General features: G+C 34.0%; 2 protein-coding genes and 1 long non-coding RNA gene across 3 annotated transcripts; all 3 read left to right on the top strand.

Annotated features, from left to right (window-relative positions):
• The first annotated feature begins 331 nt into the window (after window positions 1–331).
• LOC110671651 (serine hydroxymethyltransferase 4-like) lies at window positions 332–2,664 on the top strand. The gene is made up of 4 exons (XM_021834178.2): window positions 332–999; window positions 1,221–1,611; window positions 1,702–1,803; window positions 2,206–2,664. Exons 1-4 carry the CDS (start codon window positions 361–363, stop codon window positions 2,448–2,450), a joined length of 1,377 nt encoding a protein of 458 aa, XP_021689870.2. The 5' UTR covers window positions 332–360; the 3' UTR covers window positions 2,451–2,664.
• Window positions 2,665–6,063: 3,399 nt separating this feature from the next.
• On the top strand, window positions 6,064–9,416 carry LOC110671650 (serine hydroxymethyltransferase 4). Its single transcript, XM_021834177.2, has 4 exons — window positions 6,064–6,814; window positions 7,669–8,059; window positions 8,154–8,255; window positions 8,895–9,416. Exons 1-4 carry the CDS (start codon window positions 6,137–6,139, stop codon window positions 9,137–9,139), a joined length of 1,416 nt encoding a protein of 471 aa, XP_021689869.2. The 5' UTR covers window positions 6,064–6,136; the 3' UTR covers window positions 9,140–9,416.
• A 799-nt stretch (window positions 9,417–10,215) lies between these two features.
• On the top strand, window positions 10,216–12,425 carry LOC110671667 (uncharacterized). The gene is made up of 4 exons (XR_009144105.1): window positions 10,216–10,247; window positions 11,181–11,290; window positions 11,365–11,443; window positions 11,970–12,425. It is a non-coding gene; the product is annotated as an uncharacterized LOC110671667 (long non-coding RNA).
• Window positions 12,426–15,773: the final 3,348 nt, after the last annotated feature.

Here is a 15,773-nt window from a genome sequence, read left to right on the forward strand (position 1 = left end):
TTTATATATGTGTCATTATAATTTATTTATCATTCTATGTTAATCTCACCATAATTCTTTAAAATTTCATTTTATTTTAAAATGGAAAAGTTAAAAATAATTCTTACCGACACCGACATCAATCAATGATTTTCATTTTGATTGGTGAGAAATTTCCCAAAGTTAATTTTTGAGTTGCATGCATGGGAAGATCACACATTTCATGCGTGAGAGGGTGGAGGCTTCAACACTTGTTTTCGTAACGCCATGCAAGCTCAGATATGCTCTTATTAATCTGCCAGAAAAATCCTCCACTTCTCACACCTCTCCACTCCACCTCTAAACATCTCTCTCTCTCTCTCTCTCTCTCGAACGTTCGAAATGGATCCAGTGAACGCTTGGGGCAATTCTCCCCTGCACACCGTGGACCCAGAAATCCACCACTTGATCGAGAAGGAGAAGCGCCGCCAATGCACAGGAATCGAGCTCATAGCGTCCGAGAACTTCACCTCCTTCGCTGTCATTGAGGCCATTGGCAGTCCCCTCACCTCCTTCGTTGGCTTGATCGACGATATCGAGAACCTGTGCCGTTCCCGCGCTCTTCAAGCTTTCCATCTCGACCCCACCAAATGGGGCGTTAATGTCCAGCCTTATTCCGGTTCTCCGGCTAATTTCACGGCCTACACTGCCGTTCTTCAGCCCCACGACAGGATCATGGGGTTGGACCTTCCTTCCGGTGGTCATTTGACTCATGGGTACTACACCTCTAGTGGCAAGAAGATCTCTGCTACCTCGATTTTCTTTGAAAGCTTGCCTTACAAGGTTAACTCTCAAACTGGGTACATTGATCATGATAAGCTGGAGGAGAAGGCAATGGATTTTAGGCCCAGGTTGATCATCTGTGGTGGCAGTGCTTACCCGAGGGACTGGGATTACGCTAGGTTCAGGTCTGTTGCGGACAAGTGCGGTGCGCTGTTGCTTTGCGATATGGCTCACATTAGTGGCCTCGTAGCTGCTCAGGTACATACATACATATATGTATATAATTAACAAAAGACCTAAGTTTCCATGTCAATTGGTTAGTGTTTAAGCTTCGGGATAACTTCTTCAAATTTGGTGTTCCAGTAAGTAAACTCGCATTGTAGATAGATCATTATCTTGAGTGTGAATCTGTAGCAGTATTGAAATATGTGTAATATCTCAGTTTCGTTTAAATTTATGCTTTTCTTTTTTGCCTTTAGGAAGCTGCCAACCCTTTTGAGTACTGTGATATTGTTACAACCACCACCCACAAAAGCTTGAGGGGTCCCAGGGCTGGTATGATCTTCTACCGGAAGGGGCCTAAACCAGCCAAAAAGGGCCAGCCAGACGATGCAGTTTTTGACTTAGAAGACAAGATCAACTTCGCAGTTTGCCCCTCTCTTCAGGGTGCTCCCCACAACAACCAGATTGGTGCTTTGGCTGTTGCATTGAAACAGGCCATGACCCCTGGGTTCAAGGCTTACGCTAAACAAGTCAAGGCAAATGCAGTTGCTCTTGGAAACTACTTGATGAACAAGGGATACAAGCTAGTCACTGGAGGAACTGAGAACCACCTTGTTCTCTGGGATCTTCGACCTCTTGGATTGACTGGTATAAGATTTTTCACTTGGCTTGTGGAATTTACTGGCTATGTGCATTTGTTTTATCATGCAATTTGATTCTGTAATATTATTCTTGCAGGCAACAAGGTTGAAAAGTTATGTGACCTTTGCAACATCACTGTAAACAAAAATGCTGTGTTTGGTGACAGCAGCGCTTTGGCTCCTGGAGGTGTAAGAATTGGTACGATTATCTATCCCCTATAAGAAATTGATATCACATTTGGGGTTAAACCGCTATGGTAAAGTTCTCAAGTCTAGGAATGTGAGAGTGTAATTTTATTTTGTACCTGAAAAAGATGGTAGTATCTTTGTTCAGAAGTTGCTTTGCCTCATTTTTGCCTGAAATACAGCACCATAGTATCATGTTGTACATAACTTTGATTTGGTAGCTACCACTGGCTTGAAAGAAATGTTGGAGTCAGTTTTGGAAAACGAGTGATTATCGGCTGATTTTGTCCCTCATCTCTCATTCTTACTGATGGGGTGGTAGATGGTAGTGAACCTTTCAGATCATATTCAATTCTGAAAAAACCCCCAGTTTTACTAGTTGTTGTGAATTATTGATTGGAGTCTGTGTTTGCAGGTACCCCGGCCATGACTTCAAGGGGTTTGGTTGAGGGAGACTTTGAGCAAATTGGAGAATTCCTTCACCGTGCTGTAACCATCACTTTGAGCATCCAGAAGGAACATGGAAAGCTCCTGAAGGACTTCAATAAGGGTCTGGTAAACAACAAGGACATTGAGGCCCTCAAGGCTGATGTTGAGAAGTTTGCTTCCTCCTTTGACATGCCTGGTTTCCTGATGTCCGAAATGAAGTACAAGAATTAGGTCTAATAACTTAACATTAGTTAGCTTCTCAGTTGTCAAAAATTCTGCAAATTTAAAAGGTTTGATAGTAGAATAAGTGCAATCTTCGTATATGATTGAACAAAAGCAACAACTGAGTTCATATACAGCTAGACAAAGAAAAGAAAAATTTCCCGCTATTTCTAACTGCCTAGCTGATTTCGAACAACGAAAACCAGCTCTCCCTCTGCGCTGCGTTTCACTAGCAATGAAGCACAACATTACACTTTAAACAAAAACGCACCGCTTCAATTAGTTACAGAGCACCACCATCTCCCCATCGAGATGGAGCTGGATGAAATGACATGAAGCCTTTCTTGGACACTAGAAACATGAATGATGGAGCCGCGAGAACAAGCAAGCAAATATGAATCAAGTGAATGAACCCTTGAGTGAGTTGATTGTGTTTGGTTCTTTCATGGAAGACTGAATTAGCTGCAATGTGCATAGCAGTTTGATTGTCGCAATGAAGGGGGATGGGAAGCTTGAGTGGCACCTGAAAATGGTTCAGCAAGCAAGTAATCTACTGAAGCTCACACACTGGGGAAGCCATAATTTTCCTTTGAATAATTTGTTTCTTAATATGTTCTGGGAACTCACAAATGCTGCGGGAGCTGCGGTCCATAGAATGGTAGGCCCCAACGCTTTAACTGCTGCGGTATTGAGTTAAGCCAAATAGGGGTTCGGTGACATGAGAATAAAATAATTAAAAAAAAAAAATTTGTGCCGACTGCCCTCTGATGAGTTTTACTTTAATAATATTAAAATTATTAGGGAGATTTTTATTATAAATGGGAAAATGTATTTAAAGAATGGGCAAAATATTCAATATATTTTTATTATAAATTAAAAAGACATATTTAGTGATTAATCTTATGGAAACATAAGAGTTTTTATCGTGGCTATTTTTATTATTTATTTATAATTATGGTCAACATCAAATGAAATAAACTTGAATTTGGTATGGTCCAATGCAAGTGGGGTTGGTGAAAAAATTTTTTAGGCCTTTTAGTTTAGGAGATTCTGTCCACTTGAAATTGTTTAATATTTGCTGTGCATGTTTTGAATATTCACACCTAACTATTGAATCAAGCCAAATGTGATAGTTTGGTTATAAACTCAATGAGATGACCTTGTTCACTTTAATTTAATTTAATTAAATTAAATTTTTTCATTAATATAACAATTAAATATTATATTTACTTAAAAATATAATAAAAAAAGATAACAGATTATCCAATAATTTATTTCATTAAGTGTTACCTCACGTTTAATGATAGGTCTTTTTTTATAGGATTGAGTTAAATCGAGAATATCAATCGATGATTTCGGTCTTAATCTAAAGAAATTATGATCATTATATTTAGAGGACTCTCATTTTAATGCAATTAAAAAAAATAATTAATTTATATAAACAAAATAAATATGAGTGACCACTAAGACAATATTATTATAAAAGGATTTTGATGTGAAGCACAAAAATTAAAAAAAAGGTAACAAAATTAATTGTTGATCTTAATGATTGTGGGTAAGCAGTAACCTGCATTTGACAAGTTGACATAAAATATACCCTAAAAGACCAAAATCTCCTTATCTTATAGTTGGGGGTTGGTAAAGATCACCAACAATCATACCTTGGACTAACTTTAATTCAATCAACTCAATATTTCTATTCAATTGTGTTTTTGAAATTAAGAAATAAATGAATTAATATTTTTTTCATGTATTGTTATTTTTCTTTTATTTTAAAATGGGATTTGTAATCCTAATTTACAATTTATATATCAGGAGTAAATAAAAACAAATCAGAAGAAATTAAGTGAAGGCCAGCATCCATGGTAGTATGGCATGGCAGAAAGGGCGATGTTGAGGGAAGGAAACTAGGAAAGTGTCAGTATCAGGGGAGTTGGTGCTCCAGCCAAATGACCAAATGGTCCTTCAACAACCCAAAGTCTCTCACCAACTTCAAAACTTGTAACTTTTCCTTCTCCAATATCTTATGAAAAAAAAAAAAAAGGAATAATGGACTAGTTTTCTACAACGTACGCTTGCCTACACCCACCAACTCTAACAAGGACTTACAACTTATTTTTGAACAAAGAGATTTATGGTATTAATCATTGATATTCGCTGGGTTACTATGTTGATCAGATTTCCTTTCATTTTGTTAAGAGACAGTGTAATAGGGTAGCCTATTATTTAGCTTCGAAAGCCCTTCATGATGATTCATTCTTGCACAATCCTATGGAGCAAATATGCTTTGCAAACACTTCTCTGCCTTCTTAAGCTTTTCTTGAAATGAAATGTCTTTGGCCAAAAAAAAAAAATAATAATGATTTTAAGTCTTACTTACATATGGATACAATATAATTCCACTTCAAAAAGTAATTAAAAAGTGAAGATTTGTTCAAATTTTATATAAATGGCACAAAATAAAAGTAAATATGCTTTAATATTATGTGGAGAAAATAAATTAGACATAATTTTATTTAAAAAGTTAATTGAATAAAATTTATCAAAATATTATATATAATATAAATATTTTATTCTAAATCAATGGTGGATAATATTTCATAAAAAAATTTATTTTTCAAATAAAAAGATACATAATGTTGAAATTGTTTTTTTTTTAAATATTATTTTAAAGGCTGAAAAAATAATTTGAAAAAAGTTTGATGTTTTTAGTATCATCAATATTAAAATTTATTAATTTTAGCATTTATTTATTTAAAAAAATATTTTATATACAAAAAAAATATTTTATATGAACAATATTTTTTAATTAAAAATTTTTATTATTTAATTATAATATTAAATTAATAATATGAATTTTTATATTTAAATAAGATTGTTAAAATTTAAAAATAATTTTTTAATAAATATTTTATTTTTTTCATTTAATTAAAAAATATTTTTTAATTCATACGGTAAGTATTTTAAATATTAAAAAATTAAAAAAATAATTTTCATAAATCAAACGAAATCTTATATTAAATTATATTTAAAAAACTGTTTTTTAGCAGTTGTTTTTAACAACGGGAGGACATTTCGGGTACAGAATTTCATGCAAATGTTAAACACCACGAACATGACACGTACGTACAAGGCCTTACACTTGTTTTAGCAACGCCATGTCTGGCCACCGTTTTTGGATTTAGTCCTTAATGCACTTATCTTCACTCGATTATTTTTTTTTTTTGGGAAGATAAAGTGATGAAAATAATTTAGTAAAATTTTTATTTATCATATAATGACTCATTGTATTCACTGTTCATAAACGATATGGATGTCGATTTTTTTTTACTGTTATGATGTGTTTAATATTTTATTTAAATTATTATAAAAAATCATTTTCAAATATATTAATTAAATATTACTAATTTTATCAAATTTATTTTATTTTAATATAATAACTTAAAATTATTAATTATTTAAGTAAATTTCAATTTCAATGTAAATGTTAGTCTCTAAATAAAGTTTCCTGCCCACCAACCCCCACCATAATATTAAAACAAAATATTATTTAAAAAAGGCCATAAATGTAATTTTCTAATCTTAGCCATCTCTGATCATCTCTTATAAACCTCCCAAAAAATCCTCCACTTCGCGCACCTCTCTACCTCTAAACATCTCTCTCTCTCTCCTGCCTGCTCTCTCGATCTTTCGATATGGATCCAGTGAGCGTTTGGGGCAATTCTCCCCTGCACACTGTGGACCCAGAAATCCACGACTTGATCGAGAAGGAGAAGCGCCGCCAATGTACCGGAATCGAGCTTATCGCCTCCGAGAACTTCACCTCCTTCGCTGTCATTGAGGCCCTTGGCAGTGCCCTCACTAACAAGTACTCTGAGGGCATGCCCGGCAACCGTTACTACGGTGGCAATGAGTTTATCGACGAGATCGAGAACCTCTGCCGTTCCCGCGCTCTTCAAGCTTTCCATCTCGAACCCACCAAATGGGGCGTTAATGTCCAGCCTTATTCCGGTTCTCCGGCTAATTTCGCAGCCTACACTGCCGTTCTTCAGCCCCACGACCGGATCATGGGGTTGGACCTTCCTTCCGGTGGTCATTTGACTCATGGGTACTACACCTCTGGTGGCAAGAAGATCTCCGCTACCTCGATTTATTTTGAGAGCTTGCCTTATAAGGTTAACTCTCAAACTGGGTACCTTGATTATGATAAGTTGGAGGAGAAGGCAATGGATTTTAGGCCCAGGTTGATCATCTGTGGTGGCAGTGCTTACCCCAGGGATTGGGATTACGCTAGGTTCAGGTCTGTTGCGGACAAGTGCGGTGCGCTTTTGCTTTGTGATATGGCTCACATTAGTGGTCTCGTTGCTGCTCAGGTACATATATGTATTTGATTCGGTAATTGTTCCAGTTGGATCTCTGTTTTTAACTTGCATGTGCTTTATTGCTTTTACTGGATCTGATTTGTGTTTGGTTTTTGGTTGTTCAGTGGAGTCTAAAATGTGAAAGATTGGATCTTGGTTTTGTGTACAATAGCTTCATTTACAAATTATAGATTTGGGTTTTAAACTTCTTTACTCCTCTGTCATATATTCTCCATTTTTTTATGCAAATTGAAAGTTTTAAAACATTGAGCTGATTGATTATGTCTTTTTTGGTTTGCTGTATTGGAGCATTTTTATGGTTGACTACCTCGTACAAGTATTGAGCATTTGGCTTGGGGAAGAAAAATTTAAATATACATATATTTTTTTGTTGGATGCTTAGCATATTGTTGAAATGTGGATCCCTCATTGTATGGGTTGTGCCAGGAGCTGTGGAGCATGAAATTTATTGGTTAAATGATATATGTTCTTGGAGACTGCACGTATCTAATTGAATTTAATGCCAATTGGATTTGGGCTTGCTTTCTATTAAGGTAACTAAGATAGGTTGTACATGCCATACTAAGATCTGGTCATGGAGATGGTATTTGTAAATGTATCTAAGTTTACAATTATCAAAAGACCTAAGTTTCCATGTCAATTGTATTTTTTTTTTCCTAAAATGTGCTTCGGGTAACTTCTTCAAATATAGTGTCCCATAAGTAAACTCGCATTGTAGACAGATCATTATCTTGAGCTCGCATTGTAGATAGATCATTATCTTGAGTGTGAATCTGTAGCAGTATTGAAATTTGTGTAAGATCTCAGTTTGGTCTAAATTTATACTGTTCTTTTTTTGCCTCTAGGAAGCTGCCAACCCTTTTGAGTACTGTGATATTGTCACAACCACCACCCACAAAAGCTTGAGGGGTCCCAGGGCTGGTATGATCTTCTACCGGAAGGGGCCTAAACCAGCCAAGAAGGGCCAGCCAGAGGATGCAGTTTATGACTTTGAAGACAAGATCAACTTTGCAGTTTTCCCCTCTCTTCAGGGTGGTCCCCACAATCACCAGATTGGTGCTCTGGCTGTTGCATTGAAACAGGCCATGACCCCTGGGTTCAAGGCTTACGCCAAACAAGTCAAGGCAAATGCAGTTGCCCTTGGAAACTACTTGATGAGCAAGGGATACAAGCTAGTCACTGCAGGAACTGAGAACCACCTTGTCCTGTGGGATCTTCGGCCTCTTGGATTGACTGGTATAAGATTTGAGTTCACTTGGCTTGTGGAATTTACTGGCTATGTAAATTTGTTTTGTTATGCATTTTGATTCTGTAATGATATTTCTTGCAGGCAACAAGGTTGAAAAGTTGTGTGACCTTTGCAATATCACTGTAAACAAAAATGCTGTGTTTGGTGACAGCAGTGCTTTGGCTCCTGGAGGTGTAAGAATCGGTATGATTATCTACCCCTATAAGTAATTGACATCACATTTAGGATGTGTTTGGTTGAAAGTTAAAACATCAAGGATTAAATGTTACCCTTATAAATTTTAACCTTTAAAGATGGCAGTTATTAATCTAGCCTCCCCAAGTTAACATTTAACCTCTCAAAAAAAGCATAATTATTAATAAAAAAGGCATAATTATTAATAAGGTGAAAAGTTAATCTAATCTCTTTAAGTATCTAAACAACATTAATGAGAGGTTAAAATTTACAAAAATAAAAATTACCCCTTGTTAACCTCGTATCAAACTGCCTCTCTTAGGGTAACTATGGTAAAGTTCTCAAGTCTAGGAATGTGAGAGTATAATTATGTTTTGGAGCTGAAAAAGATGGTAGGATCTTTGTTCAGAAGTTGTTTTGCCTCATTTTTGCCAGAAATGCAACACCATAGTATTAAGTTATATATTTGCTTTGAATTGGTTGCAACTCTGTTCCACTGTCTTAAAAGAAATCTTGGAGTCAATTGTGGAAAATTCTCACTGATGGGGAGGAAGATGGTAGTTAACCTTTCAGATCATGTTCAATTCTAAACAAAACCCCTCATTTTACTAGTAGTTGTGAATTATTGATTGGAGTTTGTATTTGCAGGGACCCCGGCCATGACTTCAAGAGGTTTGGTTGAGGGGGACTTTGAGCAAATTGCAGAATTCCTCCACCGTGCTGTAACCATCACTCTGAGCATTCAGAAAGAACATGGAAAGCTGTTGAAGGACTTCAACAAGGGTCTGGTGAACAACAAGGACATTGAGGCTCTCAAGGCTGATGTTGAGAAGTTTGCTTCCTCCTTTGACATGCCTGGTTTCCTGATGTCCGAAATGAAGTATAAGAATTAGGTCTAAATACTTTATATTATTTAGCTTCTGAGTCATTGAAAATCTACTTCGCTGGAAAGAGAATAGGGTTTCTTCAATCTTTGTTGGCTTTTTTGGTCTTGTAGATTAGCAATGAAATTTTCATTTCATTTGAAGTTTATTGTTGGTCCTCATGTTTTGTTATTGGGGTAGGATGTTTCATCCTCTCAATGACTTGGGAATGTATTACTTTCATATTGTCTTTTGATTATGTGGTTATTCCTCAATTAATTAAGCAATGAGTTACTGATTTTTTAAACTTTCCAATAACTGATAAATGAAATCTATTCTTTTTGTTATGTGTGATCTGCTAGATGCTCTTTTCGATGCCTCAATCAAAAGAGGGAAAAAAAAAAAGTCTTGGATGTAACTTATAGGACGGTTGGGTTTAATTCACCTGCAATGTATTAGGTTTCAATTTCTATGGACCAGGAACTCGTAGAAAATAAAATTTTATAGCAATGGTAACTAAAATTAAAATTAACTAATAACTTTTTTTAAAAAAATACGATATAAAAACATTAAAATATAAAAATGCAAAAATATGAAAATTTCGTTCAAAATTATATATATATAAAAAAAAAAAAAACAATTGGATGTTTTTCTAGAAAAATTTTGCATTCAAAAGGTTTGTAAAGCGCGAAGCTCGAAGTGGAAAAATAGAATTGTATGTATCGATGCGCGCTAAAACGGAGGCGGAGCACCTCTCTAATCGGAAATGGGAAATTCTCTCATTTTCTCGTACTTTCCCATTTGCCGAACGGATTTAATCAAACTCCCTCCAAACACTCCCACAGCCAAAATTAAAATTGTTATGCAATCCCAAGAGTCCAGCAGCGGTGACAGTAATAGCAAAATGGCTTCTCCATCTCTTTCAATTTCGGACTGGGATCAGCCCCTCACAAAGGAGGAGCTCCAAGCTATTGATGCCATCGAAGCCTCATTTCAACGATCCACATCCAAGACCACTACTCCTTAGTCTTCCGTTATCGGGATACGACATTCACCTCCCCAAAATGACCTAGACCTCCGAAAAACTAGCCAGTTGCCCAATTCCGATCTGGACCCTTTTCGATATCTCCTTGTCTAGGTACTTATTCTTTGCTCGTCTCTTGTATACACGAACCCCACTTTTTCGCATTCGCCGCTTTTAGTTTAGATTTATATTTTCAGTGCTGGAATTCAGAAAAGAGACATTTATAAATGTTCTGCCTAACCATTTCTGCAGCCGTGTCATTATTCATAATGAACATTTTGGAGTTGGTTTATGGTGATATAGTTTTTAATTTGTGTGTTATCTTTTTGTTGATCCTATTTAAATTTATATCTTCTATGGAGTACTCCGTTGATCCTTTATTGCAAATGGAGCATAATGGAATTTAACGGGTGAAATTCAATAGAGCAATGAATTGGAAAACCATGTCAGTACCCTTTATGCTTCTTTATCGTTTGCCACACATGTTTCAGGAGTTTAAGTCAATGTGGGAAATTGGGTTGCCCGTTACAAGGATTCTTATGTTGGAGATTCCTAGCCTGGTGTACACAGGGAGAATTCTAGTGATTATTGTAACCAACCAAGCGTTAATGCTTTAATACATACATAATTTTTTTCCCTACTTTTATTAGGATTTAAGTTGTACTAAACGAAATAATATCCTGTAACATTGTCGTGATTGATTATCGTGTGGTCATAAATGGGCACAATATGCGTTATCAAAAGACTTGATATGATGAATGACTGATTATCATAATTGCATGGATCCTCTTTATATCTCCTCCGTTTCTTTCATCTTCTGTTCTTAGTGTCTTTCTTTATTCTCTTGTGCAATTGTTTTAAGAGCCCCAATCTGTGTTTCATATTAATTGACAATGTTGCGGCATCAATCTCATGTTGTCTTAGTTACAAACACCTTAATTGTTCATCGACAACTGACTGGAATATGGCGTTTGATGTTTGTCTTCCAAGTTATTTTGGCCTTTTTTTTTTTTTGGGAATTCCTAATGCAGTGAGTAAAACCTGCAGCTTCAAAAGTCGAACAAAATTAGACTGGGAAACTGGGAAATAGATGTTTTATCAAAGAAGCAACTAGATTATGCTGCCACGGATGCTTTTGCTTCTTGACAGCTTACCAGGTAACTCTCAATTATTGACCTTATTGTTGTCGTGGAATTTATGATTTTACCTTTACTTTTTGTTATTTATATAGGTGTTGAAGAGTCACCCAGATGCAAAGCATGCAACTGCTGAAAGAAGTGAGGAGCTGAAAGTTGTGCCAAAACAATGAGGTCTGCTGTTATCATTACATAATCATGCATACCTATCTGTACAAAATGAATTAAATTTTGGGATTTTGCCAGCATTATTCATTATAGCTGAAGGTCTATCTGGAAGATTTATTGGTTTAGATGAGACCGATCTTACGTTTTTGTCAGGAGATTTAAATAAACTTCCATTCCACTAGTCTTATGAGGAGAAATATATTATATTTATATATTGTAGGTTAATAGATGAGCTAAACAAAATTGTACTCCAGTTTCAATGGGATTTGAGCTGGAGATTTGTCAGTGAGTATCAAATCTTAATTACTGGTTCCCTAATTAGCATAAAAGCTAGGGTTAGTACTATATAAAATATGGTCATTGTTTTCACTTTTCAGCACAACTTTTTTCTTTTTTTTTTTTTTAATTGCATTTCATCACAACTTTTGTAGCATGTCTTGATATGGGAAGTTTATTTGATTAACCTTGAATACTTATTCTACCTTGCCATGGCCACCATCATAACATTTATTTTTCATGAACATTTTTTTAGAATTTTATTGGACAACCATCCATAACAAGTTGGGCCTAGGAGGTGGGAAGAAATTGGCCAGAATATAGAAAAGTAGAAGAACGTAGTGACATACGAATGGGGCATAGTGTTGGTTATGTTCTATTTTCTTTACTACTGAGATATGCCAATAAATTATTTTGCAAAGGCCAAATCTGTGGAAATGTGCGAGTGATGGGTCTTAATCAAGATCCAAAATGGACCTCCGAATTTCTCGGTTGCGATCAAGAGAAAACCAACATCCCACCTGCCTAGAACATGGTCAGAGAGACAAAGGGGTTATGTCCATTTCTCTTGTTGGCTTTTGCAATGCTGAAAAGCTCATAAAAATCCAACGTGTTTAGTTCGCGTGCCAACATTTTAGCTGTAAAATGGATTTCATTCTTTTTCTTTAGATTGATTTCGTACTCTTTTGTTGTGCCCTCCTTTTTTTTTTTTTTTCTCCCTCTTCATTTTTTTATTCAATGGCATTTTTATCATCTTATTTTTTACACCCTTTTCTATTTTGAATATTTTCCACCTTATTATGTTAGATGCTTTGTCTCTTAATATAAATAGTTTCCTTTTCTTTAAGTTTCTTTTTTTAAAAAAAAAAAAAGAAAAAGAAAAAGTGCATGGCATTCTTAGCAAATGAAAGCTCTCTCTATTGTATAAATGCGACTATGTTTGTAATAGAAGGCAAAAGGATTTCATTATAAATCAAAATTTAAATGACGAAAAATTGCTTTCTGGTGAAATATATTAGATGTGTGGTTTTAAGACTGAATATATATATATATAAACCTATGGTCTAGAGGCTGTGTTTGCCATTGACAAAGAAAGCGCCATAGTGGCGTTTGTGTGCCACCGACACCCATACACGGGTTGGACACGTTTTAATCATTAGACTTTCAGTCTTCAGAGTTGACGTACCCTATATTTGACTGTACATTTCTATTTTAATATTAAAATGGTATTGTAACAAGTAAAATTAGTATTTTAATATTTTTTAAAATTATATATATATATTTTTTAATAAATATGGAGACGCGTCTAATCTTATCGTCTTAATAAAGTGAAAAAAAAAAATTATGAAACATACTACAAGATATATTCATATAAATAAAGGTTGAACCTTAAAATTTTCTCATAGTTAAAGCACATTCATTCTTTGAATTTCTTCAAATCCGGACATTTTACATATGAGAAAATTGCACATTGATGGTGGTTTTTTTCTTGTCTAAATTCAGGATAGGATCCGTATGTCCCCCTTTATTTTTCTTCATTAGTTGCCGGGTCCCTAATATTAAAAGAAATTCTGTACTGGTATTTTTGTCAAACATGTCATGCCATGCTGTTTGTCAAAATATTGTCTTCCTTTCATTTTATAAACATAAATAAATAGTAACAAAGAATGATTAAGTGTATTAAAATTTTAATTTCCTTTATTAGAAGATAAACATTTGATTATTAGATTAGTTGCTTAATGATCACTCTTTTCTTTTTCGTTAACAAGCAAATGCTTATCATTAACATAATCATGAGAAAAAAAAAAAAAGGCTAGTATTATAGTAGTGATGTTTTCATGGGTCTAGCAAGAAACATTTAGTTGATTTGATATCAAAAAACATACTTCAATTGGAGAAGCTTTTAAGCTACGAATAAGACTTTGTGAAAAGGTTTGTTCCATCATCTTGATTGCAGCTTATGCTAACCTACTTAACACGTCATCTTTTCAATGGACTTGTGCTTGTTTTCCTTGAAAAAAAAAAAGCTTTTAGCCTGAGCAATAAGGTATTTTGTGGGTAGGGTTGGAGTGAGTACACTTGGTTATCTATCAGTCTAAAATATATTTAGTCATTTATTATATATATATATATATATATATATATATATATATATATATATATATATATATATATATATGTTTTTTCTTATATTCTCAACTTGCATATATCTTGTCTTTGTCACAAATTTCTTAGATGCTGCTAGTGGGACCAAAATGAATCTTCACTTCTAAATGAATGTAAAGTCATGGAGTGTTACACATTTTTATCTACCATTATCACTCGTACATGTGGTTGTAGCTTCTAAAATGCATTTGGTATCCTATTATTAGTAGTGTTGGAAAACATATAAATGTGAGCATGTTAGAATTTTCATATTAGAAAGAGATAAGGTGAGTGAATGAAATATAAATAAAGACTTATAAACTCATTAATTTAAAATTTTGAAGAAGATTTAGTGTTAAATTCAATGAGTGTAGTTTTTTTATAAAGCCACTAAAAAAGTTCTCCTTAATTTTAAGCTCTTTAAATCTCTAATAAGTGGTATCAAAATTAAAGATTTGAGAAGGATGAGTACTGAGATGATCAATAATTCATGTGGTTTCTTCACACTTTAAGAGAAGACTAAAAAGACTCCCAATAGGCTAATGAAGTGGTGACTTCCGATAAAAAAAAGAAAGCCCAATGGAGTAGTAAGGTACTCTCTTAAAGAAAAACATATTTATAGAGAAAAACATATTTATAGGGCAGAGACTCTTGATCCTCTAGTGTGGTGGCTCTTAGAAATTTCTCTTGAAGAAAAAAAATATATTACTAAATACATTTATAATAATTAACGAAATCAGAAAAAATTGATAAAATAAATCAAAAATACAATTCACTTATGGTTTGCTCGTGATGGGCTTAGTAGAGTGATTTGACATTTGAGATATTGTAAATATTGAATTTGGAACGTATAGCTCAATGTGAAAAAATTCCCTGGTGAAAGGAGTTTAGTGGGGAAAAAGTAAGTGTAAAAATTTATCACATTGGAAAGAGATGTAATGAGTGAATGAGATACAAAGGAAAAAGGACCTATAAACTTATTACAATGAAATTTTAAGTTAAATGTGATATAAATTTATAAATATTAATTTTTTTATAAGACCATAAAAAAGATTTTCCTCTTATTTTGTGGACTTTTGGAATTTATATCAAGGTATAGAACATATAGGGAAAGGAGTTTCCTATATTTATATTTAGTGGAATTTTGAATGCTCAAATACTGAGCTACTTGTATATTTCACCTCTTAAACTCTTAAATTTTTAATGATTTATTCCTGTAAGTGCTTTTGGAACTTTTCAGCATGAAATATGCACTAAATTGAAAGCCCCACCCTCTCATATAAAGGCTTTTCTCCAGGACACCATACTTTGCCATTTGATTAGGAAAGAAAGATGCAGAGGAAAAGAATGAAGCTATTGCATGTGGGTGGGCCTCCTAATCCTTTACAGCTATCTTATTCAATGTAAGTCTCCCTTTCTCTTATATACATTAAGGTTATCATGTGACCATATGAGATGCCATTCCTATATGGGCAAGAAACAATGACATTGCCAATAAGTTGCTTATCTTTACAACATGTATATAGATATTGTAAAGATAAGCAACTTATTGCCAATCCCAATTGCAAGCTTTCCAAACACATGTAACCCAACAAGCAATTGATAAGAACATTTCCATGGCACACTTCCCTAGTTTTTCACAAAACGATTGATTGAAAATTATTAGATAAATATCTTTTATATTCATATAAATATGAGTCATTTTATAAATTGTAAAAAATAAATTTTATATGTGTGTGAATGAAGAAACATACGCATTAAATGTATTATATAATTTATCACAATTAATAATTTATTTCAAGATTTATCTGATATTATTATTAAAAAATAAATAAAATATATCTATTCATGTGTTATTGTTAATTAAATTTTCACTATATTGATAAAAAAAATAATTAAATACAATAATATGACA

The sequence above is a fragment of the Hevea brasiliensis genome, chromosome 15, assembly GCF_030052815.1.
Source record: "Hevea brasiliensis isolate MT/VB/25A 57/8 chromosome 15, ASM3005281v1, whole genome shotgun sequence".
NCBI classification, from domain to species: Eukaryota; Viridiplantae; Streptophyta; class Magnoliopsida; order Malpighiales; family Euphorbiaceae; genus Hevea; species Hevea brasiliensis.